Source organism: Macaca nemestrina, chromosome 20 (assembly GCF_043159975.1).
Source record: "Macaca nemestrina isolate mMacNem1 chromosome 20, mMacNem.hap1, whole genome shotgun sequence".
Classification (NCBI taxonomy): Eukaryota; Metazoa; Chordata; class Mammalia; order Primates; family Cercopithecidae; genus Macaca; species Macaca nemestrina.
In genome coordinates, this window is record NC_092144.1 from 13,363,085 (window position 1) to 13,386,816 (window position 23,732).

At 55.1% G+C, this 23,732-nt stretch overlaps 2 protein-coding genes across 4 annotated transcripts; one reads left to right on the top strand and one right to left on the bottom strand.

The window, feature by feature from the left end:
- Positions 1-105: 105 nt before the first annotated feature.
- LOC105498330 (paralemmin 3) lies at positions 106-9,015 on the bottom strand. The gene is made up of 7 exons (XM_071088233.1): positions 8,864-9,015; positions 6,010-6,058; positions 4,196-4,276; positions 3,509-3,651; positions 3,288-3,372; positions 2,227-2,272; positions 106-2,073 (listed from the first exon to the last, which is right to left on the bottom strand). Exons 1-7 carry the CDS (start codon positions 8,902-8,904, stop codon positions 251-253), a joined length of 2,268 nt encoding a protein of 755 aa, XP_070944334.1. The 5' UTR covers positions 8,905-9,015; the 3' UTR covers positions 106-250.
- Positions 9,016-17,297: 8,282 nt separating this feature from the next.
- MISP3 (MISP family member 3) lies at positions 17,298-19,641 on the top strand. 3 transcript variants are annotated; one of them, XR_011617350.1, is made up of 3 exons: positions 17,298-18,446; positions 18,905-19,045; positions 19,288-19,641. XR_011617350.1 is itself a non-coding variant. In XM_011770269.3 (3 exons), the coding sequence occupies exons 1-3, from the start codon at positions 17,879-17,881 to the stop codon at positions 19,303-19,305; spliced, it is 660 nt and encodes a 219-aa protein (XP_011768571.1). In that variant the 5' UTR covers positions 17,309-17,878; the 3' UTR covers positions 19,306-19,641. The 3 variants fall into 3 exon arrangements, 1 of the variants encoding a protein (XP_011768571.1); XM_011770269.3 differs by having other exon boundaries at positions 17,309-18,446; positions 18,972-19,045; XR_011617351.1 differs by having other exon boundaries at positions 17,788-18,446; positions 19,472-19,544.
- Positions 19,642-23,732: the final 4,091 nt, after the last annotated feature.

Here is a 23,732-nt window from a genome sequence, read left to right on the forward strand (position 1 = left end):
ACTCAAGCTGTCTGAGTGCTTTCATGTTTTATTTTCAAGTATAAAGGCTTCATCGCAGAAGGAGGCCAGGGTCACAGGCAGTGGGCAAGGGGTCCGGAAGCCCAGGTGTAGGTGGACGTGCAGGCTAGCTGGCTCCCAGGTGCCATGGTCAGTCCTGTGGTGCCCTGTCTGCGCCTGGGACCCTCTACTGGGTGCCAAGAGGCCGAGGTAGCTGTGAGAGGAGCTGGACGTGGGGTGGAGGGGCGTGGGCTCACATGACCGCACAACACTGGCACGTCTTTTGCTTAGGGCCGCTTGCCTCTTCACCCTCGGTGGGGGCAGATGGCTCAGGCTGCCGGGCAGGCGCATAGGTGGGCACAGGGTGGGCACTGGGGTTGGCGCTGGGCCCCTCCTCCTGAAGCAGTGGCTGGCATTCGGCAGGCTGCTCTGGGGCTGGGGTCTCTGCCAGAAGGGGTGTGGCATCCCCCAAGGGGCCTTGGCCCTCAGCAGCGGTTTGGGGCTTCACTCCTTCCTCCTCCGGGGCTCCTACTGGCTTCTCCTGGGGCTGGGGTCCTTCATCCTCTGGCCTTGTCTCCGTGTTAGCCTCAAGGGGAGGCCCTGCCTCATTCACCTCCTCTGCCTGGGATTCACTTCCTTCCCTAGACTCCTGTTGTTCTAGATTCAGATCTCCCTCGGTCCCTTGGGTCTTCTCTGCCTCCAGTGATTCCTCCCCTCCCCTTTTCTCTGCCTCCAGTGTCTCCTCCCCTCCCTTTCTCTCTGCCTCCAGTGTCTCCTCCCCTCCCTTTCTCTCTGCCTCCAGTGTCTCCTCCCCTCCCTTTCTCTCTGCCTCCAGTGTCTCCTCCCCTCCCTTTCTCTCTGCCTCCAGTGTCTCCTCCCCTCCCTTTCTCTCTGCCTCCAGTGTCTCCTCCCCTCCCTTTCTCTCTGCCTCCAGTGTCTCCTCCCCTCCCTTTCTCTCTGCCTCCAGTGGTTCTTCGGTTGCCTCTGGCTCTTCCTCACCTCCTTTCTTCTCTACTCCCAATGGTTCTTCTACCTCCTCCTTCTCTGCCCCTCGCTTTTCCTCACCTTCTTCTTTCTCTGCCCTCAAATGTCCCTCAACTTTTCTCTCTACGCCCAGTGGTTCCTCAACTCCTTCCCTCTCTGTTCCCAGCTTTTCTGCACTTCCACTGCTCTCCAGTTCCAACTTCTTCTCCCCTCCTTTCCTCTCTACCACAGGCGACATCTCCGCTCCATCCCTCCCTGTCCCTGGCTTTTCCTCACTTCCTATTCTCATGGATTCTTCCGCTTTTCTCTTCTCTGCCTCCCAGGTCTCCTCGCCTCCTCCCGTCTCAGCCTCCTCGGCCCCCAATGGGCTTTCATCTCCTCTCTCCCTCCCTGCCACCTCAGGCCCTTCCAACCCCTCCACCAGCAGCTCCTCCCACTCTTCACTGAGGGTCACTCTTTCCACCCAAATGAAGGACCCCTCCTCTCCTCCAGAACCTCCCTGCCCGTCACCCTCAGGGCTGCCCCGGGGCACATCTTCCCCTTCTCTGGAAGCTGCTGCCTCTAATCTCTCCTGGAGCCTAGGCGAGCTGGACTGCACGGCCTCAGGGACCCTGCCTACCACCCCCGTGGCCTCTGTGTCGCTGCCGCCCACCCCCTCCCATACCACCTCCACGATGCCCCTGTCCTCCTTCACCCAGCCCGGGAGCTCCAGGCTACCAGCTCCCTTCCTGTCTCCGATGGCTTCCAGCACCACTTTCTCCACCTTAGCCTCCAGCTCGGGGCCCGTGGCCCCTGTGGCACAGTCCTCTGTGACCCTCAGCCCTTCCCACACCACACTCACCACGCCCCCTCCTTTGGCCTCACCCACCCGCCCTTTGGATGGCACCGCCCTCTGACTTAGCCCCTGCTCTGGAGTGGGGATGGGGCTGGGGCAGGGGCCATTGGCTTCTGAGGAATCCCCTGCTGCCCCGGGGACCTGCCTCGGGGCTGGCAGAAACCCCAAGACATCCTCCCTGGGCTCAGAGGGGGACTCTGGAGGCGTGCCCACTAGTCTGGCCGGCAGGGAGGCTCTCTTCTTCACATCAGTCTGGCCTGGGGGAGTCAGAGGCGGAGGGGAGAGGACAAAAGGGAAGACAGGGTTAAGATGGAACAAAAGGACCGCCATCCACACTCCCCTTGGGTCACCCTCTCACACCCAGGCTCTGGGGTGACCTGACCCCCAGACCTAGGGGCTCCCACACTTACCTACAGAACCTGCCTCAACAATGAGCTGGGAGAGAGGACGGTGACCCTGCAGAGATGGTGGAGACAAGGTCAGGCTGGCCCTCATCCCCACCTCCAGCCTCCCTGCATGCTAGGCTCCCACCCCACCACCCCCAAATACCCTCAGTGGCTCTCTATTACCTTCAGGATCAAACTCCACATTGCACCTCCGCCTTCCTCATCTATCTTATTGCCCTATGTTCTAGGACCTTGCACACAGTAAGTGCTTAAACAATGCTGCATTAAACAATAGCCATCTCCTGCATTAGGGGCCTACTTTGCCAGTTACTGGTTACCATGGACAAGAGACACTTAAGCCTTTTGTTATTGGCACTTACATTCCAATCAACATAAATACAAATTAAATTTTTTTTTGGAGATGGAGTCTTGCTGTGTCTCCCAGGCTGGAGTGCAGCGGCATAATCTCGGCTCACTGCAACCTCCGCCTCCTGGTTTCAAGTGATTTCCCTGTCTCAGCCTCCTGAGTAGATGGGACTACAGGCGCCTGCCAGCATGCCCAGCTAATTTTTGTTTTTTTGAGACAGAGTCTCGCTCTGTCGCCCAGGCTGGAGTGCAGTGGCGCGATCTCCGCTCACTGCAAGCTCCGCCTCCCGGGTTCAAGTGATTCTCCTGCCTGAACCTCCCCAGTAGCTGGGACTACAGGGATACACCACCATACCCAGCTAATTTTTGTGTTTTTAGTAGAGATGGGGTTTCACCATGTTGGCCAGGCTGGTCTCCCAATTCCTGACCTTAAGTGATCTGCCCGCCTCGGCCTCCCAAAGTGCTGGGATCACAGGCGTGAGTCACACCGCGCCCGGCCTGTACTGTTGTTATTCCCATTTTAGAGATGGGGAAACTAAGGCTTGGGAAAGGAAACTGACTTGCCCAAGACCACAGAGCAAAGTAACAGCGGGAAGCGGATCTGAATGCAGACCTAGTGGCCAGACTGCACTTGGAGAAAGCTGCATTCCTGGTTCCATGTTCCGCTTTGAGGCCTGCTGGCCACGCCCCCCATCCCACTCCCCTGATCACCCCCTCACCTGTCTACGCCAGCTGGGCCTGTCTGAGGGCTTGTGCTGGGCACCTGTGGAAGCACTTTGCAACAGCTGCAGCTGGGACTGGAGTCTGAAGAAGAGAGAGGGCTGCTAGGACCTGGGCCCCCAGGCTCCTTGGGCTCCAGGCTGAAGCTACCAACTCCTTGGAATGCGCCCAGGATCTCGATCTCACCCAGCTGGGGCAGAGCTAGCAGGTCTCCACTCACGTGAACAAGCTGTCTTCCAGGTTCCGGATTCGGGCCTGAGCCTGGCCCTCCGGCGACTGGGGGTCCTTCGAGGTGGGATCCTCGGATGGCTCTGGCCCTGCAGCTGCCCCATCCATTAGCCAACGTTCCCGGAGAGACTTCCTCTGGGCAGGGGAAGGGAGTCGGCGCTGGGCATACAGACTACCCCGGTCCATGTGAAGTCCCCTCCCGACCCCTGCAGGCTGGGCAGGTATCTTATCACCACCTCACAACCACTTAGATGCGACGTACATCAGGCTGGGATACACCGCCACAGTGCCACCCAACGCTGTAAGTGGGCTGACATCCCTTGTCCAAACCCTTCCAAAATGAAACAGGCACTTCCAAAGTGAAATCAATGTCCCTTCCTACTGGGCCCTCCCTGCCCCAAACCTGGACTTCGGCTCCTCTCCATCTCCCCCAAATTGGGACAAACAGCATCACCGTCCCAGACTTTTCCCCAAATGGAACAAATGTACCCATGACCACCCCACTTCGTCCCTCCCAGGCTGGGAAAGACGTCCCCCGCCCTGGCCAAGCTGGAACCAACGCCCCCAACTGCCTGCTCCCCCGCAAAATTGAGGCTCCTATCGTCCCCCAAACCGACTTGCACAGACACCCCCCTACTTCATTCCCCAGGCTAGGCAGGCGCCCCCGCCCGCCCCCAACCTTGAGCCGCTCCACGCGGAGTTTCTCCTCCTCCAGCTCCCGGCGCGCGGCGCGGATCTCCTCCTGCAGCCGCCGCTTCTCCTGCGCACAGAGGACCCGGAGCTGCCCGCCGGCCGGGCGCGGCCTCCACCACCTCCTCTTCCCTCCCTTTCCCCTCCCTCCTCCGCGGGGTTCCCCGGAGCTCCCGAGGCAGCGAGCCCGGCGGGGGTGGCTCAGCGCGGGTCTGCGCCCAGGGCTGGGGGGGGTGGGGGGGGGGGGGGGGCTGCGGAGGCGCTGACTCAGCGTCGGGCGGAGTGGGGGGGCGGAGGAGGGCGGGGCGGGGGCGGGGCCGGTCGCGCCCGGGATGCTGCGGAGGCCTAGCCCGCGCCCAATGGGGGTCTGTGGATGGGGGGATGTAGGGGGTGGGGCCTTGGGACAGCGATCGGGGGAGGGGCAGAGCTGGGGAGCTCCGAGATTCGAGGTTCAGAGAAATGGGGATCAAAAGAAGGGTGCGGCCGGACGCGGTGGCTCACGCCTGTAATCCCAGGACTTTGGGAGGCCGAGGCGGACAGATCGCTTGAGGTCAGGAGTTCTATACTACCCTGGCCAACATGGTGAAACCCGGGCTCTACTAAAAATACAAAAATTAGTTGGGCGTGGTGGCGCGCGCCTGTAATCCCAGCTACTGGGGAGGCTGAGGCGGGAGAATCTCTTGAACCCGGGAGGTGGAGGTTGCAGTGAGCGGAGATCGTGCTACTGCACTCCAGCCTGGGAGACAGAGTGTCTCAAAAAAAGAAAAAAAGAAAAAAGGAGAGGAGGGTGCTAGTGAGATGGGGGTCTGAAATGGCGATGCAGCCATGGGAGCACAGAGTAATGGAGTGTAGACATGGAATCTAGAGAGATAGGGTGCAGAGGTGGGGATGCAGAGAGATGGGTTACAGAAGTGGAGTACAGTGAGATGGGGTACAGAAGTGGGGTGCAGATAGATGGGGTATAGAAGTTGAGTGCAGAGAGAGAGGGTACAGAAGTGGGGTATAGAGAGATGGGATGCAGAAGTGGGATGGAGAGAGATGGGGTACAGAGAGATGGGGTGCAGGGAGACGGAGTTCCATAGATGGGATAAAAAGGGTGCTAGTGAGATGGGGATCCAAAATGGGGGTGCAGCCTGGGAGTCCAGAGAGATGGGGTGCAGAGATGGGGATCAAAAGGAGGATGCTAGTGAGATGGGGGTGCAGCCACGGGGGTCCAGAGATACTGAAGTGTAGAGGTGGCGATCGGGGAGATGGGATGCAGAGATGGGGTCAGAAATATGGGGTACAGAGGTGGAGGTATGGATAGATGGGGTATGGAAGTGGGTGCAGAAAGTTGGGGTGCAAGGAGATGAAGGAAAGAAGGATGGGGGACAGAGATAGGATCAGAGCGGTAGAGACCCAGAGATGGGGGAGTTCAGAGAGAGGAGGAGGTCAGGGATGAAAGTTGCCAAGGAAGGAGTCAGGATGGGGGCTCTGAGGTAGGGAGATTTGAGAGAGAGTGGTCTGATACAAGGCGGTTCGAGAGATGGGGCTCAGGCATGGGGTATCTGAGAGGCTGGGGTTCAGGAATAAGGCATAGACGATGCAGGCTCTGGAAGTGCGGGGGCCACAGCCCCTCATTCTGAGGGTGACGGTGACAGTGACCAGACAGGAACTGGGGGACAGAGGGAGCTGAGAATTGGTGCAGGGAGCCCTGGGCGGGGCTGGAGCTGAGGGAGGTCTCCGCAGGGATAACGAAGAAACGAGGAGGGAGCATGGGGGAAAGTTTGGGGGTCCCCAGGGTGCGGGTAGGGCGTCACTTACAGCGATGACTTCTAGCCGCTGCCGGTAGAGGGAGCTCTCCGCCATGGGCCTGTGGGGAGAGGGCACGGGCTTTGAGGGGCTCCCAGAGGCCGTAGCTGTCTTGAACACCCCTCTCTTTGCCAAGATCCCTGAGCAGTGTGGAAACTGCCCAGAGCCCAGCAGTTTGCCTGTGTTTCCCCTTTGCACATGGGAAGAGTCAGGGGCAGGGGGCAAGGGTCTTGGGAGGGGAACTGAGCAGTGACCATGACTGGTGACTTTCTCTCTTAGCCCTTCCTAAATCTGGCTTTGCCTCTCTCCGCCTCAGTTTCCTCATCTGTAAAATGGGCAGGAATAGCTTGACCACCCTGCCCTTGCCACCCCCGATCTCAGAGGACCTTTACAAGGAACTATTCATTCAGGGAAAAGCTCAGGATACAGTGCTGCAAAAATAGTCCCATTGTTTATTAATAATCATAATTTACATAATTCCGTGATGAATAATATGTATGATTAATGATAATAACCATCCCCAGTCCGACCTGCAGAAACTCTCAAATGCCACCAAGCCCCTAACAAGCTGTGTGCCTCTTTCTCTTCCCAATCCCACACCCTCTTTGGACCTCAGCTCCAACCCAGAATTTCTCAAGCGCTGGGGGGTGAGGGAGTCTGTGGCCCTCCCACTGTTGTCCTGGTAACTCCAGAGCTGCCTCATCCACCTGCTAACCCCCCTCCCTGGGGACAAGGGTCACTGGGTCACTCTGCCTAGGACTGGACTCTGCGCTGGGAGGAGGAGGACTTGTCATTTAAGTTTTAACTCGAGATTCCCCTGTCGTTGTCTTCCTCAAAGCATCTCTGCTTCCCAGCCTCCAGAGTGGCCTCTGGACCCACTTAGGCTCCCCCTGGAAGCTAGAGGGTGACTGTCATACTGCAAGATGATTAGGGGGCAGTCAGTGTCACACCAACCTTATCAACACAGACATGCATTGGGCACCCCCAACTATGTCGCTATGTTGTCCATGTGTCACAGGCCAGTATCTAGAAAGCAATATCTTTCTGCCTGTCATCTCCAACATCCGGCATGGACGGGCGCTGGGCATGGACAGGCGCTGATCAAGCCCTCAAACATTTATTAATTTGAACAGTCACCCTACTGGGTAAGCCTCATTGCCCGAACTCCAGCTAGGACCTCCCAGATCTTTTGCGGCCACAATGTGAAGGCATAATAGCACTTACAGTGCTTTATGTATGATATATATATATATACTATATATAGCATATAATGTTCTAAGTGCCCTATGGGGTTTCCGTTGGGTTCCCACAGCCACCTGTGCCTCCCCCTCCCTGCCTCTATCACGACACAGTGGAGTCGACTCTTTGCTGAGTTGACATTCCAGCTAAGAACAAAATCAGCCAACCGTTAGCCAGCCCGTAACACGTGCCAAGTGCAATGTAATTCACTGAATCCTCCCAACGACTCTAGGAGGTAAGCTATATGAATGTGTCCATTTTATGGATGGGAAAACTGAGGTTCTGAGAAGTGGCAGCAGTTAGACTTGTCCAAGGTCATGGAGCCAAGATCAGAACTTGAAGCTGTCACATCCAAAATACTGAGAACACAGTTGGTGAGGGGGGCGGGGGTGTAGGTCCAGGAACCCCCATCAAGGCAGCTAAGAGATCCGCCTGAGGACCCTCAATGCTGTTTGAGGCAAGGTACTGAAGTCATGCTCTTTTTTTTTTTGAGTCGGAGTCTCGCTTTGTCTCCCAGGCTGGAGTGCAACGGCTCAATCTCAGCTCACTGCAACCTCTGCTTCCTGGGTTCAAGCGATTCACCTGCCTCAGCCTCCTGCAGCCCAGCTAATTTTTGTATTTTTAGTACAGACGGGGTTTCACCATATTGGCCAGGCTGGTCTTGAACTCCTGACCTCAAGTGATCCGCCCACCTCGGCCTCCCAAAGTGCTGGGATTACAGGCGTGAGCCACCGCGCCCGGCCACGAAGTCATGCTTTGCAAAATATCCCAAAGGAAGTCCAGATTCCGTGCTTATAGGTTTGCCCCTGGAGGAAGGCTAAAGTCCCGTGGTCTCCTCTACCACCCCCAAGATGTAATCTCCCTGCCTCTTCCTTGCTGGGGGGGATCGGGTTCCCATTGCTAAGCAACCAGGTTTGTAGTTGGTGAATAATGCAATGGAGGACCTAGAAGGGTGAGGAACCGAACTGGGGTCCCTAGTGTGGGGGGAAGCCCCTTTTCCAAAACTCTTTCCAAACCTCTGAAGCCCCCTCTACCCTTTTAACCTTAAAAAGCTCTCACCCCTCAGCTATGAAAAGACTTCACACACCCCATTCCATCTTGCTTATCTCTAACTAACTCTGGAAGAACAACGTAGGCGGCCTGGGCTTCTGGCCACCCGCAAGAATTGGTGGCCATTTCATGAAGGAGGTCATCTTTGCAATGTTATTATCTTTCCCAGGCTGGGAGCTTTTAACTTCTGTTGGATCTCAAGCCTTTTCTCCCACCCTGGACACTGAGGGGGTGATTCTAGAGGCAAAACGTGGAACCCAGTGACCCTGAACTTACCCACTCCCCGCACCACAGCAGTAGCCCCACCCCCTGGCTGGACTTTGGGTTCTCAGCCCTGGCAGCGGAAAATCCCCGAAGAGGAAGGGGCAGGGGGAGCCTATATCTCTCTCCCACCCCATGACTCTTTAGGGAAGGGTGACATGGACGAGCCTATGGGGTTGGCTGGCCACCCCCTCCACTCCTCAGGTCCCCTTAGGAGAGGCCACTGGAGTGCTCAGCTCCCATACAAGGCCAGCATCCCCCATGAGCCCCTCCCAAGGCCCTGCCCACCAGCCCCCCTGACCCCACAGACACTTACATGGGTGTGGCCAGAGACCACACCTGGCTCTGCAGGGCCATCTCTGCCCAGAAGTTCACTTTCTGGTCTCTGAGTTCTGGACCCACCACTCGCTTGCCTGAAGGTGCCCCGGAGGCTGTGACTTGGCTGCCTGGAGTGGGGGGGGCTGCGGGCGGGCACCGGGAGAGCTGGTCCAGCGGGTTTGGGCCAGGGAGGCGGGAGGCACACCAGAGAGGGGGGCTGGGGGCTGGAGGGCAGTTCTGGGGAGGTACTATCAGCTGTCCTGATAAATTATTCACCAGTCTCTGGCCTCTTTGTTGCACTCAGCTGCCTCCCGGAAAACACGCTTTCACACACGCGTGGTCAGGCGTGGGGGTGAGAGTACTGAGTCGGTGACTCCCCCTGCCACCAGAGAATGGCATTTCTACTTGGCACCCCAATCATCTTGAGTCTGACTGCCGGCCAAGACTCACCCACACGAGAGCACCATTGCATAGCACACAGGCTGGAGACTGTTTCATTTTTTTAGAAATGGGGGTCTCGCTCTGTTGCCCAGGCTGAAATGCAGTAGTGTGATCATAGCTCACTGCAGTTTCAGACTCCGGGGCTCAAGCAATCCTCCCGCCTTGGCTTCTGAAAGTGCTGGGATTACAGGCATGAACCACCACACCTGGCGGAGAACATTTTTTTAAATTACTTTTTGAGGCCAGGCGCGGTGGTGCATGCGTGTAATCCCAGCACTTTGGGAGGCCCAGGTCGGTGGATCACCTGAGGGTGGAGTTCAAGACTGGTCTGACCAACATGATGAAACCCCGTCTCTGCTAAATACAAACACAAAAAAAAACAACAAAAAAAAAACTTAGCCGGGCATGGTGGTGCATGCCTGTAATCTCAGCTACTCGGGAGGCTGAGGCAGGAGAATCACTTGAACCCGGGAGGCAGAGCTTGCAGTGAGCTGAGATCGTGCCATTGCACTCCAGCCTGGGCAACAAAAGCAAAACTCTGTCTCAAAAACAAAAAAAATTACTTTTTGAGCCGGGCACGGTGGCTCACGCCTGTAATCCCAGCACTTTGGGAGGTTGAGGTGGGCAGATCACAAGGTCAGGAGTTTGAGACCAGCCTGACCAACATGGTGAAAACCCGCCTCTGCTAAATATACAAAATTAGCCAGGTGTGGTGGCACACCTGTAGTCCTAGCTACTCGGGAGGCTGAGGCAGGAGAATCGCTTGTACCGAGGAGGCGGAGCTTGCAGTGAGCTGAGATCGCACCACTGCACTCCAGCCTGGGTGACAGAGTGAGACTCCGTCTCAAAACACACACACACACACACACACACACACACACACACACACACACAAATAGAAAGAAATATAAAAGCAATTGGTGCCAGCTATGGTGGCTCATGCCTGTAATCCCAGCACTTTGGGAGTCCGAGCAGGGCACATCACCTGAGGTCGGGAGTTCAAGACCAGCCTAGCCAACATTGCGAAACCCCCGTGTCTACTAAAAATACAAAAAATTAGCTGGCCATGCACCTGTAATTCCAGTTACTCAGGAGGCTGAGACAGGAGAATCGCTTGAACCTGGGAGGCAGAGGTTGCAGTGAGCTGAGATGGCGTCACTGCACTCCAGCCTGGGCAACAGAGCAAGGCTCCATCTTGAAAAATAATAATAATAATAAAAAGAAGGCTGGGGCCAGCTGCAGTGACTCATGCCTGTAATCCCAGTACTTTGGGAGGCCGAGGCAGGCAGATCTTGAGGTCAGGAGATTGAGACCATCCTCGCTAACATGGTGAAATCCTGTCTCTACTAAAAAATACCAAAAAAAAAAAAAAAAAAAAAGTTACCTGGGCGTGGTGGCAGGCGCCTTTAGTCCCACCTACTTGGGAGGCTGAGGCAGGAGAATGGCGTGAACCCAGGAGGCAGAGCTTGCAGTGAGCCAAGATTGCGCCACTGCACTCCAGCCTGGGTGACAGAGCAAGATTCCATCTCAAAAAAAAAAAAAAAACAAGAAGGCTGGGTGTGGTGGCTCATGCCTGTAATCCCAGCACTTCGGGAGGCCGAGGTGGGTGGATCATGAGGTCAGGAGTTCAAGACCAGCCTGGCCAACATGGTGAAACCCCGTCTCCACTAAGTATAGAAAAATAAGCTGGCCACGGTGGTATGCACCAGTAATCCCAGCTACTCAGGAGGCTGAGGCAGAAGAATTGCTTGAATCCTGGAGGCAGAGGTTGCAGTGAGCCAAGATCGCGCCACTGTACTCCAGCCTGGGTGGCGGAGTGAGACTCTTTGTCAAAAAATAAATAAATAAATAAATAAAAGAATAAAATAGGCCGGGTGCAGTGGCTCAAGCCTGTAATCCCAGCACTTTGGGAGGCCGAGACGGGTGGATCACGAGGTCAGGAGATCGAGACCATCCTGGTGAACACGGTGAAACCCCGTCTCTACTAAAAAATACAAAAAAAAAAAAAACTAGCCGGACGAGGTGGCGGGCGCCTGTAGTCCCAGCTACTTGGGAGGCTGAGGCAGGAGAATGGCGTGAACCCGGGAGGCGGAGCTTGCAGTGAGCTGAGATCCGGCCACTGCATTCCAGCCTGGGCGACAGAGCAAGACTCCGTCTCAAAAAAAAAAAAAAAAAAAGAATAAAATAAAGCCGGGCGCGGTGGCTCACGCCTGTAATCCCAGCACTTTGGGAGGCCGAGGCGGGCGGATCACGAGGTCAGGAGATCGAGATCACAGTGAAACCCCGTCTCTACTAAAGATACAAAAAATTAGCCGGGCGCGGTGGTGGGCGCCTGTAATCCCAGCTACTCGGGAGGCTGAGCCAGGAGAATGGCGTGAACCCGGGAGGTGGAGCTTGCAGTGAGCCGAGATCGCGCCACTGCACTCCACCCTGGGCGACAGAACTAGACTCCGTCTCAAAAAAAAAAAAAAAAAAAAAAAAAAAAAGAATAAAATAAAAATAAAAGCAATTGGCGGCAACTGCAATTGAGGGTGAGTTATTGAGAATACCTGGGATGGGGCTAAAGAAAGAGTGCTGCTATAGGCTGGGTTATGAGAGACCACTTCCCTGAAGAAGTGACATTTGAGGAACCAGCCACTTGACTGTCATTTCTTTTTTTTTTTTTTTTTTAAAGACGGAGTCTGGCTCTGTCGCCCAGACTGGAGTGCAGTAGCCGGATCTCAGCTCACTGCAAGCTCCGCCTCCCGGGTTTACGCCATTCTCCTGCCTCAGCCTCCTGAGTAGCTGGGACTACAGGCGCCGGCCACCTCGCCCGGCTAATTTTTTGTATTTTTTAGTAGAGATGGCGTTTCACCGTGTTAGCCAGGATGGTCTCGATCTCCTGACCTCGTGATCCACCCGTCTCAGCCTCCCAAAGTGCTGGGATTACAGGCTTGAGCCACCGCGCCCAGCCTTGACTGTCATTTCAAGCAGAGAAAACGGCAGTGCAAAGGCCCTGAGGTGGGAATGCAGTTGGGGGAGGGGTTAAGGGAAGTACGAAGCTGAAATGAAGTGACACAAGGGGACAGGGTGAGAAGATGTGACCTGAGAAGTGGGCAGGGCCTGCTGGGGCAAGGTAGAGAGTTCATATTTTTATTCTAAATTTGGTGGGAGCCTTTGTTTTATTTTTATTATTATTATTGTTTTAGAGATGGTGTCTCACTATGTCATCCAGGCTGTTCTTGAACTCCTAGGCTCAAGTCCTCCTGCCTCAGCCTCCAGGGTAGCTAGGATTAGAGCAAGCCTCTGTGCGTGGCTTGATGGAAACCTTAGAGAGGGAGGAGGTGGCTGGAACAAGGATGGAGAGAAGTGAATGAATCCAAAATCTGGAGGCGGAGTCAAGAAGTTTGCTGATAAATTGGAGGGTGGCTAAAGGAAAGAAATTAAGGCTGACTCCTGGGGTATTCCTTGGCATGAATAACTGAATGGGTGAAACTGACACACATGGTGAGGAGGAGTAGGGTTGGAAGAACCAAGAATGTGGTTTTGGAAGTGTTCAGTCTGAAATGTCTATTAGACTGGAGACTGCTAGATATGAGTCTAAAGCCTAGGGGAGCAGTCAGAGTTAGAGATACAAATTTGGAAGACATCAGCATAAAGATTATATATATATTTTATATATATATTATATATACATATTATATATATGTATATACTAGAGGTGGAGTCTCACCATGTTGCCCAGGTTGGTCTCAAACTCCTGGCCTCAAGTGATCCTCCTGCCACAGCGTCCCAAAGCACTGGGATTACAGGCGTGAGCCACCGAAACCAGCATAGATTTTTTTTTTTTTTTTTTGAGACTGAGTCTCACTCTGTCACCCAGTCTGTAGTGCAGTGGCACGATCTTGGCTCACTGCAACCTCCGCCTCGTAGGTTCAAAGGATTCTCCTGCCTCAGCCTCCTGAGCAGCAGGCCCACGCCATCACACCCAGCAATTTTTTTTTTTGTATTTTTAGTAGAGACGGGACTCCACCATGTTGGCCAGGCTGGTCTCGAACTCCTGACCTCAAGTGATCCACCACCTCGGCCTTCCAAAGTGCTGGGATTACAGGCATGAGCCACTGTGCACAGCCCAGCCTAGATGTTTAAAACATGAGATTGAAATTTGTCAGAGCCTGAATCCTGGCAGGAAAGATTGTGCACTTGAGGCTGGGCGTGGTGGCTCACACCTGTAATCCCAGCACTTTGGGAGGCCGAGGCGAGTGATCACGAGGTTAGGAGTTCAAGACCAGCCTGGCCAAGATGGTGAAACCCTGTCTCTACTAAAAATACAAAAAATTAGCTGGGTGTGATGGTGGGTGCCCGTAATCCCAGCTACTTGGGAGGCTGAGGCAGATAATTGCCTGAACCTGGGAGGCAGAGGCTGCAGTGAGCCGAGATCGCGCCATTGCACTCCAGGGGCATCAGAGCGAGACTCCTCCAAAAAAAAAAAAAAAAAAAAAAAAAAGATTGTGCACTTGAATGCAGTGATTGATGAGAAGTTAATAAAGACCCAGTTTATAAAGGTGGAGGGGAAACCATCAAGGCACAGTACCAACACCCTGGGTTAGCAACACCTGGGAGCTGTGATACCTCTTTGCCCTGGAGAGAGCTATGTAGAGCTGCTGCCTATAGCAGAGGGACCAATGGGGCTTGGAGGGAGGGGACATGGGGTAAACTTTTTTTTTTTGAGACAGAGTCTCACTCTGTTGCCCAGGCTGGAGTGCAATGGTGCGATCTCGGCTCACTACAACCTCCATCTCCCAGGTTCAAGCAATTCTCCTGCCTCAGTCTCCCAAGTAGCTCCCAAGTAGGCGGGGTCTGTAGGCGCCCGCCACCACGCCTGGCTAATTTTTAGTATTTTTAGTAGAAATGGGTTTTCGCCATGTTGGCCAGGCTAGTCTTGGACTCCTGACCTCAGGTGGTCCACTTGCCTCCGCCTCTCAAAGCGCTGGGATTTACAGGCATGAACCACCATCCCTGGCCAACTTTTTTTTTTTTTTTTTTTTTTGAGACGGAGTCTCACTCTGTTGCTCAGGCTGGAGTGCAGTAGCCGGATCTCAGCTCACTGCAAGCTCTGCCTGCCGGGTTTACGCCATTCTCCTGCCTCAGCCTCCCGAGTAGCTGGGACTACAGGCGCCCGCCATCTCGCCCAGCTAGTTTTTTGTATTTTTTAGTAGAGACGGGGTTTCACCATGTTAGCCGGGATGGTCTCGACCTCCTGACCTCGTGATCCGCCCGTCTCGGCCTCCCAAAGTGCTGGGATTACAGGCTTCAGCCACTGCGCCTGGCCTTTTTTTTTTTTTTTTTTTTTTTGAGACAGAGTCTTACTCTTGCTCAGGCTAGAGTGCAGTGGTGTGATCACAGCTCACTGCAGCCTTGACTTCCCTAGGCTCAGGTGATTCTCCCACCTCAGCCTCCTGAGTAGCTGGGACTGTATGCACACACCACCAATATGCTGCTAATTTTTGCATCTTTTTTGTAGAGATGGGGTCTCACTACGTTGCCCAAGATGGTCTTGAACTCCTGGGGCTCAAGCCATCTGCCCGCCTCAGCCTCCCAAAGTGTTGGGATTACAGGTGTGAACCACCGTGCCCAGCTAAACATCTTTTTTAAATGTTATTTTATTTATTTATTTATTTATTTATTTATTTATTTAGAGACAGGGTCTTGCTCTATCACCCAGGCTGGAGTGTGTTGGCATTATTATAGCTCACTGCGGCCTCAAACTCCTAGGCTCAAATGATCCTCCCACCTCAGCCTCCCAAGTACCTGGGACTACAGACAAAAACCACCATAACCAGCTAATTTTTAAAAAGTATGATTTCTCTTTCTTTCCTTCTTTCTTTCTTTCTTTCTTTCTTTCTTTCTTTCTTTCTTTCTTTCTTTCTTTCTTTCTTTCTTTCCTTTCTTTCTTTCTCTTCCTTTCTTTCCTTTCCTTCTTTCCTTCTTTCTTTCTTTCTTTTTCGTAGAGACAAGGTCTGCCTATATTACCCAGGCTGGTTTCAAGCAATCCTCCTGCCTCAGCCTCCCAAAGTGTTAAAATTACAGGTGTGAGCCACCGTGCCTGGCTGGGATAAACACCTTGGCTTCAGGCTCCTCTCTTTCATCAGGTGATCCCAATGAAGCCAGAGGGGAAGAAAGGTGAGACAGAAGTCTGAGAAGGGGTGCTAGTGAAGTAGGAGGAAATCAGGAGGGGGTGGTGTGCCCAAAGACCAAGGAGCTAATGAAGAGGAGGACAGGGGATGAAGTCAGTGATTTAATCTGCCAAATGGACATCATAGGTGCCCTTGTCAGAAAAGGCTCCCGGAAGCCGGGCGCGGTGGCTCATACCTGTAATCCCAGTACCTTGGGAGGCTGAGGTGGACGGATCACAAGGTCAGGAGTTCGAGACCAGCCTGGCCAACATGGTGAAACCTCGTCTCTACTAAAAATACAAAAAAATTAGCTGGGCGTGGTGGCACACACCTGTAGTCCCAGCTATTCCGGAGGCTGAGACAGGAGAATCGCTTGAACTCGGGAGGCGGAGGTTGCAGTGAGCTAAGATCACGCCACTGCACTCCAGCCTGGGTGATAGAATGAGACTTTGTCTTAAAAAAAAAAAAAAAAAGTTCCTGGGAATGGGAGCCAAGAACCCAGCCCAGTTGGCGTGGCTGGAGGAAGGACCAGGAGGTGATACAGTGGGGAAGGTCCTATAGAGAAAATTTTTTCCCAGAAGTATACCGCTTTTATTTTTATATTTATTTATTTATTTATTCATTTATTTGAGACAGAGTTTTGCTCTTATTGTCCACGCTGGAGTGCAGTGGTGCGATTTTGGCTCACTGTAACCTCCACCTCCCAGGTTCAAGTGATTCTCTCATCTCAGCTTCCCGAGTAGCTGGGATTACAGGTGCCCGCCACCACGCCCGGCTAATTTTTTTTTTGTATTTTTAGTAGAGACGGGGTTTGGCCATGCTGGCCAGGCTGTTTTCGAACTCCTGACCTCAGGTGATCCTCCCGCCTCGGCCACCCAAAGTGCTGGAATCACGGGCATGAGCCTCCGTGCCCGGCCGGTAATGTATTTTTCCTTCTAGTCACCCCAGAATGGTGGCGTTGGGGGCAGGTTCTGGGAAGAGTCTGCTTCTATTAGGGGGAAAGTGGAAAATGTCCCCAGGGGAGGGTGGCCCGCTCAAGGGCATCGATCCTGCCCTTGAACCGCATGATCCAGCCCCAGCTGCTCTCTCCCCCTACCCTGGACGCCTCCTGTTTCCTGTCTGGGCCTCCCCGGGCGCCCGGGCCCAAGGTGACCGCCTTTCAACCGCAACCGCTAAGCTGCACCTGGGGCGCGCTGTGTCTGTCTCTTCCTCCTCCCTCAATCAGGGAGTGCCCTTGGCCGCGGACACCTCCCGGATTTTTCCGGGAGGAGAGGGGAAGCCGCTTCTCGGCTTGGCGGGGGGCAGTGGCGCGCGGCTGGGAACCTCGCTGAGCCCAAGCACTGGTAGGGAGACCCCAGCGCGCAGTAAGGCGGCTCCTGGCGCCCCCTCGGGCCCGTGCTGTGCGCTGCAAGGCTGGATCGGAGGGAGGGCCCAGGGGTCTGAGGCTCGCTGCCCGCTGTCTGGCACCGACTGGGCGGGGCTGCCCAGGTCCCGAAAAGACGGCTTCGGGGGACACCTCACCAATGGGCTAGTGGTTCAGAACCCCAGTCCGACGCGCTACTGGGCCCAGTCTCCTGGACGATGACGGGGACATGGCTCTGAAAAAGTGCCAGGGTGTGCTCAGTAGAACACAGCACCCAGAGCGGCCCCCCAGAGAGCGGGGCCGGGTCTAGGGAAGCCCTCTTCCAATAAGTCCTGTGCCCTGAGGTGACTGAGCGCGCTAGCTGATGAAACTGAGTGCCCCACCGAGGCGCCCCTGTCCCAAGGGCGGGGCCAGGGCGGGGCCGGAGTCCTCCTGGCAGGTGCCGGGGGCGGTGCCCGGCCCTGCCCCCGGGGGCCGTTCTCTGAGGCCAGAGGCGGGTCAGAGAAGCGGCCGGTGCGGGCGACGCCTTGGAACCCACGGGCGGCCACTGCCGCCACAGGTGCCTCACAGGGCCCTCTGTCCTCGCTCTGGGCATCAAAACCCCGGTTGGGAACTAAGGCTTCCGAGCTGCTTCAAACCCTGGACACCAAGGCCCTCACCGGCCGGAGAACGAAACCCTGGGGTCTTCTGAAGAGGGGGGCCACAAGCCCCCAGGACCAGACGACGAAGCCCCAGAGCTGCTGCGGAGCTGAACACCGAGGTCCCCAAGCCCTCCGCAAAGGACGTAGAGATCCTCGAGCAAGAGAGCGAAGTCCTCGAGCCATCAGTCGAGCAGAACGCAGAGCGCCCCGGGCTGTCCACAGCTGCGGGTTTTGAGAGTCCTGAGCCAGGCAGAGACGACCCTGGGCCGTCCGAAGCGCAAAGGGTGGAGGTCCAGGGGCAGCGTCCCCCTCCAGGCCCTGAGACCTCCTCCTCCAGGTCAGGCTCGGAAGCCCCCCACCTGCGTTTTCCGCCGTGCCCCAAGGCTCCCCAGCGTCTCCCGGAGGAGCTGTTCATGGAGACGCCCATCGAGCGCGAAATCCGCCGCAGCTGCGAACGCGAGGCGAGCCTGCGCCGGAGCCGGGGCCTGAGCCCGGGCCGCGCGGGCCGCGAACTCGTCGAGCTGCGCGTGCGGCCGGTGCTCAACCTGCCGGGTCCTGGCCCCGCGCTCCCGCGCGCCCTGGAGCGGGCGCGGGCGGGCGCGCAGATGCAGCGGGACATCGAGCGGGAGGCCCACCGGCAGGCGGCGCTGGCGCGCCCCGCGGCCCCCGAGCCGCGCGCCGGGTCGCCGCCGCAGCCGCTGGGCGAACTCAAGCGCTTCTTCGAGGCCGCAGCGGGGAGCGGCTCCTCGGCGGGGGCAGGGGGCGGCGCGGGCCTGCAGAGGCTGCCAGAACCCGGGGGACGGCCGCGCTCTGCCGTGCAGGGCGGGTGCCCGGTGCTGGGCAGCTCCCCGCCGCCTTTCACTCCGTCACTGCTGGAGCAGGAGGTGCGCGCGGTGCGCGAGCGCGAGCAGGAGCTGCAGCGCCAGCGGCGCAGCGTCTATGGCACCGCGGAGTTCAAGGAGCCTACGCCGAGCCTCACCGGTAAGCCGCAGGCGTAGCAACGCCGGGAACCCCCAGGGTTCCAGCCGTCCCCACTGACTGCCCAACTTCAGTGGCCTCTCCTTTGGCCCTCCGATTCTCGGGGTCTCTCTCTCCAAGCTCTCAAACTCCTGGGACCCCCTCTCAACTTTGTCTTGCCTACCCCTTCTGGAGCTCCATTACTCGCTGTGATCCACCCCTCCACCCGGAGTGATGGACTCTCTGATCCACACCATGCAGACTGCGCGGGGGTGGGGGCATTCCAGATGTCTTCCTTTTTGTCGGGTTCCAGGGAAGCCTGACTGGATTCTGGCACTCCTGGGTCCTCCCTCTGAATTTTCGGGCTCCTGCTTCTCCGTTCTGGGTTCACCTCCCTCCTCCCTCGGGTTCCTGGGTGCCTGGAGTTGAATGGAGGCTTCCATGGGGGGAGGGCGGAGGGTGAACGCCTGTGTGTGTTTAAGGGGTGCGGCCGGCCTCTTTCATCCTGGCTGCCGCCCGCTGGTGAGCTGAGCGCTCCTTCCCCCGCAGCGAGCAGGGGCGACGGAAAGTTGGCGGTGATGTGGCCCCCCCGCAGAAAGGCCTCGGAGAACGGCCTGGAGCAGGTGGGAGCCCCCTTACCCGTGTGCCTCTAGCCCTTGTCGCTCCCCCCACCCCTCCCGTGCCAGGACGCTGGGTGGGGAAAGGTACATCCCCCCTGGAGGGCCACTCTGGTCAGAACTCAGTCTGGGACGCATCCCCGGGGTAAAGAGAAGACAGTGGTCTTGGGGCACAAATCGCCACCCTGAGCCTGGGTGCGGTGCACAGGTCCCTGAGGCCGGTCTTCCTTCTGGCCCTCTGTCCCCAGGAGGAGCGCAAACCTTGAGGTTTGAGCAGGTTGGGACCCCCGGCCGGAAGTAACGTGCGTGTCAGAGGAACAGGGCGGGGTGCGTCTAGTAAAAGGCCTGGAGACGGGTCGGCCCTCTGCATTGGGGAAGATGAAATCGACTTGACTTTGTGAAATTGACCAGCCCCCTCTATAAAACTTACAGTCCCCCATTGGGAAACTGACCACCACCCACAACTCCGCCAGTGAAACTGCCCAGCCCTTCTCTGCCAAGCAAACTGAACTACTCTCTCCCTTGACTGTTAAGAGGGCCGGAGTTACCGCCGCGGCTGCCCCACTACCCCCACCCCCAATAAAGCCTCTTCTTTCAGGGCACTGCAGCCTATTTTTTTCTGGGTCCTCTTCGTCTGGGGTGGGGCGGGAGCACGGCGGGCCGAGGGAGGCCCGAGAAAACCCCAAGAGGTGCGGGCCAGAATGCGGGAATGCGCCCTTACCGCCCTGTTCTGGGGCTGCCCGCCTCCCCCACACGACCAGACACGGCCTGGCCCAGGTCCTATCGCCCCCTGGCGGCTCGAGCGCAAAATGTGGCGCGTGGACCGAATTCACACCCTCTTGTTTGCAGGCTTCCTCCTCAACATTTATTGGTGCTAACGGTGTGCCCTGCGCTGGGCACTGGCTAGACAGAGGTGATAAGGGCTGTTCCTACCCTGGGAACGTAAACAATAGCTACTAAAAAAAAAAAAAAAAAACAGGTGGTGAGGGTTCAGGCTTCTCAACATCATTGGTTCCTAATGATCACCGTTCTTCTGACCTCACGGTCCTCACTATGAGGCGTGCTCATTCGCGGTGTTGGGGCAAGAGTTTCTGCTTTCCAAAAGTATCTGTGGCTGGGCGAGGTGGCTCACGCCTGTAATACCAGCACTTTGGGAGGCTGAGGTGGGTGGATCATTTGAGGCCAGGAATTCGAGACGAGCCTGGCCAACACGGTGAAACCCCGTCTCTACTAAAAATACAAAATATTAGCCGGGTGTGGTGGTGCATGTCTGTAATCCAGCTACTCAGGAGGCTGAGGCATGAGAATCACTTGAACCCGGGAGGCAGAGGTTGCAGTGAGCCAAGAACGGGCCACTGCACTCCAGCCTGGGTGACACAGTGAGACTCTGCCTCAAAAAAATAAAAAAGGCAACTGAAACCTAGCTTTTAAAAGAGAAATCTGCATTTTTATGATTGTGACTAGGAAAAACTTTTTTTTTTTTTCTAGGCAGGGTGCTAAAAAAAACTTAAAGTTGTGCGGGAGGAGAGGAAGGAAGGAAGGTGGCAAGCAACACCTGTTTGCAATAGGGCCTGTGGCTGTCAATTTGCAAGCTCTGGTTAATTTCTCTCCCCTGGATGGGGGTTCAAGAGGGTGCGTGAACACCCTAAATTGTCTCTAAAACTGTATCTGTGCAGTTAACATTCTGGGACTAGTTTTACAGTGTCTTAGAAGTGCACTGAGGGCCAGGCGAGGTGGCTCACTGCTGTAATCCCAGCACTTTGGGAGGCTGAGGCAGGTGGATCACGAGGTCAGGAGATCGAGACCATCCTGGCTAATATGGTGAAACACCCTCTCTACTAAAAATACAAAAAAAAACAAAAATAGCCGGGCATGGTGGTGGGCGCCTGTAGTCCCAGCTACTCGGGAGGCTGAGGCAGGAGAATGGCTTGAACCCGGAAGGCAGAGCTTGTAGTGAGCCGAGATTGCGCCACTGCACTCTAGCCTGGGCGACAGAACGAGACTCCATCTCAAAAAAAAAAAAAAAAAAAAAAAAAAGAAGTGCACTGAGGACCAGATGCGGTGGCTCATACCTGTAATTCCAGCACTTTGGGAGGCCAAGGCAGGAGGATTGCTTGATCCCAGGAGTTCAAGACCAGCTTGGGCAACATAGTGAGACACTGCCCCCCTACCCCATCTCTACAAAAAATTAACCAGCTGTGGTGGCATGTGCCTGTGGTCCCAGCTACTCTGGAAGTTTAGCAGGAGATCGCCTGAGCCTGGGAGGTTGAGGCTACAGTGAGCTATGATTGAGCCACTGCACTCCAGCCTGGGTAACAGTGAGATCTGTAATCAAAGGAAAAAAAAATTCACTAAGACCAGAAAAGGGGAGACCCAGGAAGTTTAAATTTAAAAATGTTTTCAGTTTTGGAGACAGGGTCTTGCTCTGTCACACAGGCTGCAGTGCAGTGGCATGATCACAGCTCATTGTAACCTGGATCTCCTGGGCTCAAGTGATCCTCCTACCTCAGCCTCCTGAGTAGCTGGGACTACAGGTGTGAACCACCACACCCACCCCAGGAACATTTTAGAATCGCTGTTTAAACCTTGGCTCTTGAGATCATAGCACTGCACTCTAGCTTGGGTGACACAGTTAAACTCTGTCTTTAAAACAAAAAAAAAACTCTTGGCTCTGTCCAACTCTGTATCTTATACAGGGGCATCAAATGTCTAGTGAAATCCGTATGCATAAAATACAGAGAGGTCATGCTGATACAGGGCTGCATCCAAGAGCAGCTCAGCCCATGAAGGGCTCATCAGCCGACCCCATCGTCAGCCCAGTGACCCCATCCTCAGCATACTTCACTGTGACTGTGGGAGCTATGTGGAGAAAGGCAGGAGAGAGCCTGAGAAGGTGGGAAATGGAAACACCTAGAGGCTGGTCTTAATTTCCAGCAGGGGAGCCAAGAACTAAGTATGTCATGAGTGGACGGGGCCCGGGTGCACTGCACCCGGCCTAATTTTTGTGTTTTTAGCGGAGATGGGTTTTTACCATGTTGGCCAGGCTGGTCTCGAACTCCTGATCTCAGGTGATCCACCCACCCTGGCCTCTCAAAGTGCTGTGATTACAGGGAAGCATGTGGGGCAGCCTCAAGGGGTTTAGTGGAGGGGCATTTAAGAAAATGATGTCAACCGGCCGTGGTGGCTCACACCTGTAATCCCAGCACTTTGGGAGGCTGAGGTGGGATAATTGCTTGAGTCCGGGAGTTCAAGACCAGCCTGGGCAATATAGCAAGACAAAATCTCTACCAAAAAGAGAGAGAGAGAGAGAGAGAGAAAAAAAAAAAAAAAGCACTTTCTTGGGTCTCATCCCAGACTTAGGCTGATGATCACTCTCCATGTGATTCTGATGCACACTAGGAAGTTTGAGAATCAAGGGTGTATGTAGAAAGCTGCTGAGCAACAGGACCCAGGAAACAAAGCTTGTTTCCTTCCCCTTCCAGTACTGTACTGTCACCACCCACCCGAAACCCTGTCTTAAGCAGACAGTGGATTTGACTTAAAGGAGACCGTCTAGAGCTGCTTGTGGCTAGTCTGAGTTGAAATATGTTGGAAATGTGAAATACTAGATTTTCTTTTTTCTGATTTTTTTTTTTTTTTTTTTTTTTTTTTTACACAGAGTCTCGCTGTTGTTGCCCAGGCTGGAGTATAATGGCATGATCTCGGCTCACTGCAACTTCCGCCTCCTGGGCTCAAGCAGTTCTCCTGCCTCAGCCTCCAGAGTAGCTGGGATTACCAGCGCCCGCCACCAGGCCTGGCTAATTTTTGTATTTTTAGTAGAGATGGGGTTTCGCCATGTTGGCCAGGGTGGTCTCAAACTCCTGACCTCATGGTCTGCCTGCCTCAGCCTCCCAAAGTGCTGAGATTACAGGTATGAGCCACTGCGCCCGGCTTTTTTTTTTTTTTTTTTTTTTCTTTAAGATGGAGTCTCGCTCTGTAGCCCAGGCTGGAGTGCAGTGGTGCGATCTCGGCTCACTGAAACCTCCACCTACCAGATTTAAGCGAGTCTCCTGGCTCAGCCTCTTGAGTAGCTGGGATCACAGGCGCCCACCACCACACCCACCTTTTTTTTTTTGTATTTTGAATAGAAACCGGGTTTTGCCCTGTTGGCCAGGCTGGTCTTGAACTTGTAACCTCAAGTGACCCGGCCTGTCTCGGCCTCCCAAAGTGCTGGGATTATAGGCATGAGCCACCATGTCACGCCAAGATTTCTAAGACAGTACAAAAAAGGAAAATACCTCAGTTTTTTTACATGGATTATACATTGAAATAATATTTTGGGTATAACAGGTTAAATAAAATATCACGAAAATGAATCTAACCTCTTAATTTTTTTTTTTTTTGAGACGGAGTCTCGCTCTGTCGCCCAGGCTGGAGTGCAGTGGCCGGATCTCAGCTCACTGCAAGCTCCGCCTCCCGGGTTCACGCCATTCTCCTGCCTCAGCCTCCCGAGTAGCTGGGACTACAGGCGCCAGCCACCTCGCCCGGCTAGTTTTTTGTATTTTTTAGTAGAGACGGAGTTTCACCGGGTTAGCCATGATGGTCTCGATCTCCTGACCTCATGATCCGCCCGTCTCGGCCTCCCAAAGTGCTGGGATTACAGGCTTGAGCCACCGCGCCCGGCCTAACCTCTTAATTTTTTTATGTGGTTATT

Bases quoted from the DNA above. Each gene is read 5' to 3' on its own strand.
- LOC105498330 (XM_071088233.1), bottom strand. From the start codon at position 8,904: ATGGCCCTGCAGAGCCAGGTGTGGTCTCTGGCCACACCCAT. The intron at 4,277-6,009 runs GTAAGTGACGCC...CTCTGTGCGCAG, and splicing joins AGCGGCTAGAAGTCATCGCT to GAGAAGCGGCGGCTGCAGGA. The intron at 3,373-3,508 runs GTGAGTGGAGAC...TCTCTTCTTCAG, and splicing joins CTGGAAGACAGCTTGTTCAC to ACTCCAGTCCCAGCTGCAGC.
- MISP3 (XM_011770269.3), top strand. From the start codon at position 17,879: ATGGAGACGCCCATCGAGCGCGAAATCCGCCGCAGCTGCGAACGCGAG. The intron at 18,447-18,971 runs GTAAGCCGCAGG...CTTCCCCCGCAG, and splicing joins GCCTACGCCGAGCCTCACCG to CGAGCAGGGGCGACGGAAAG.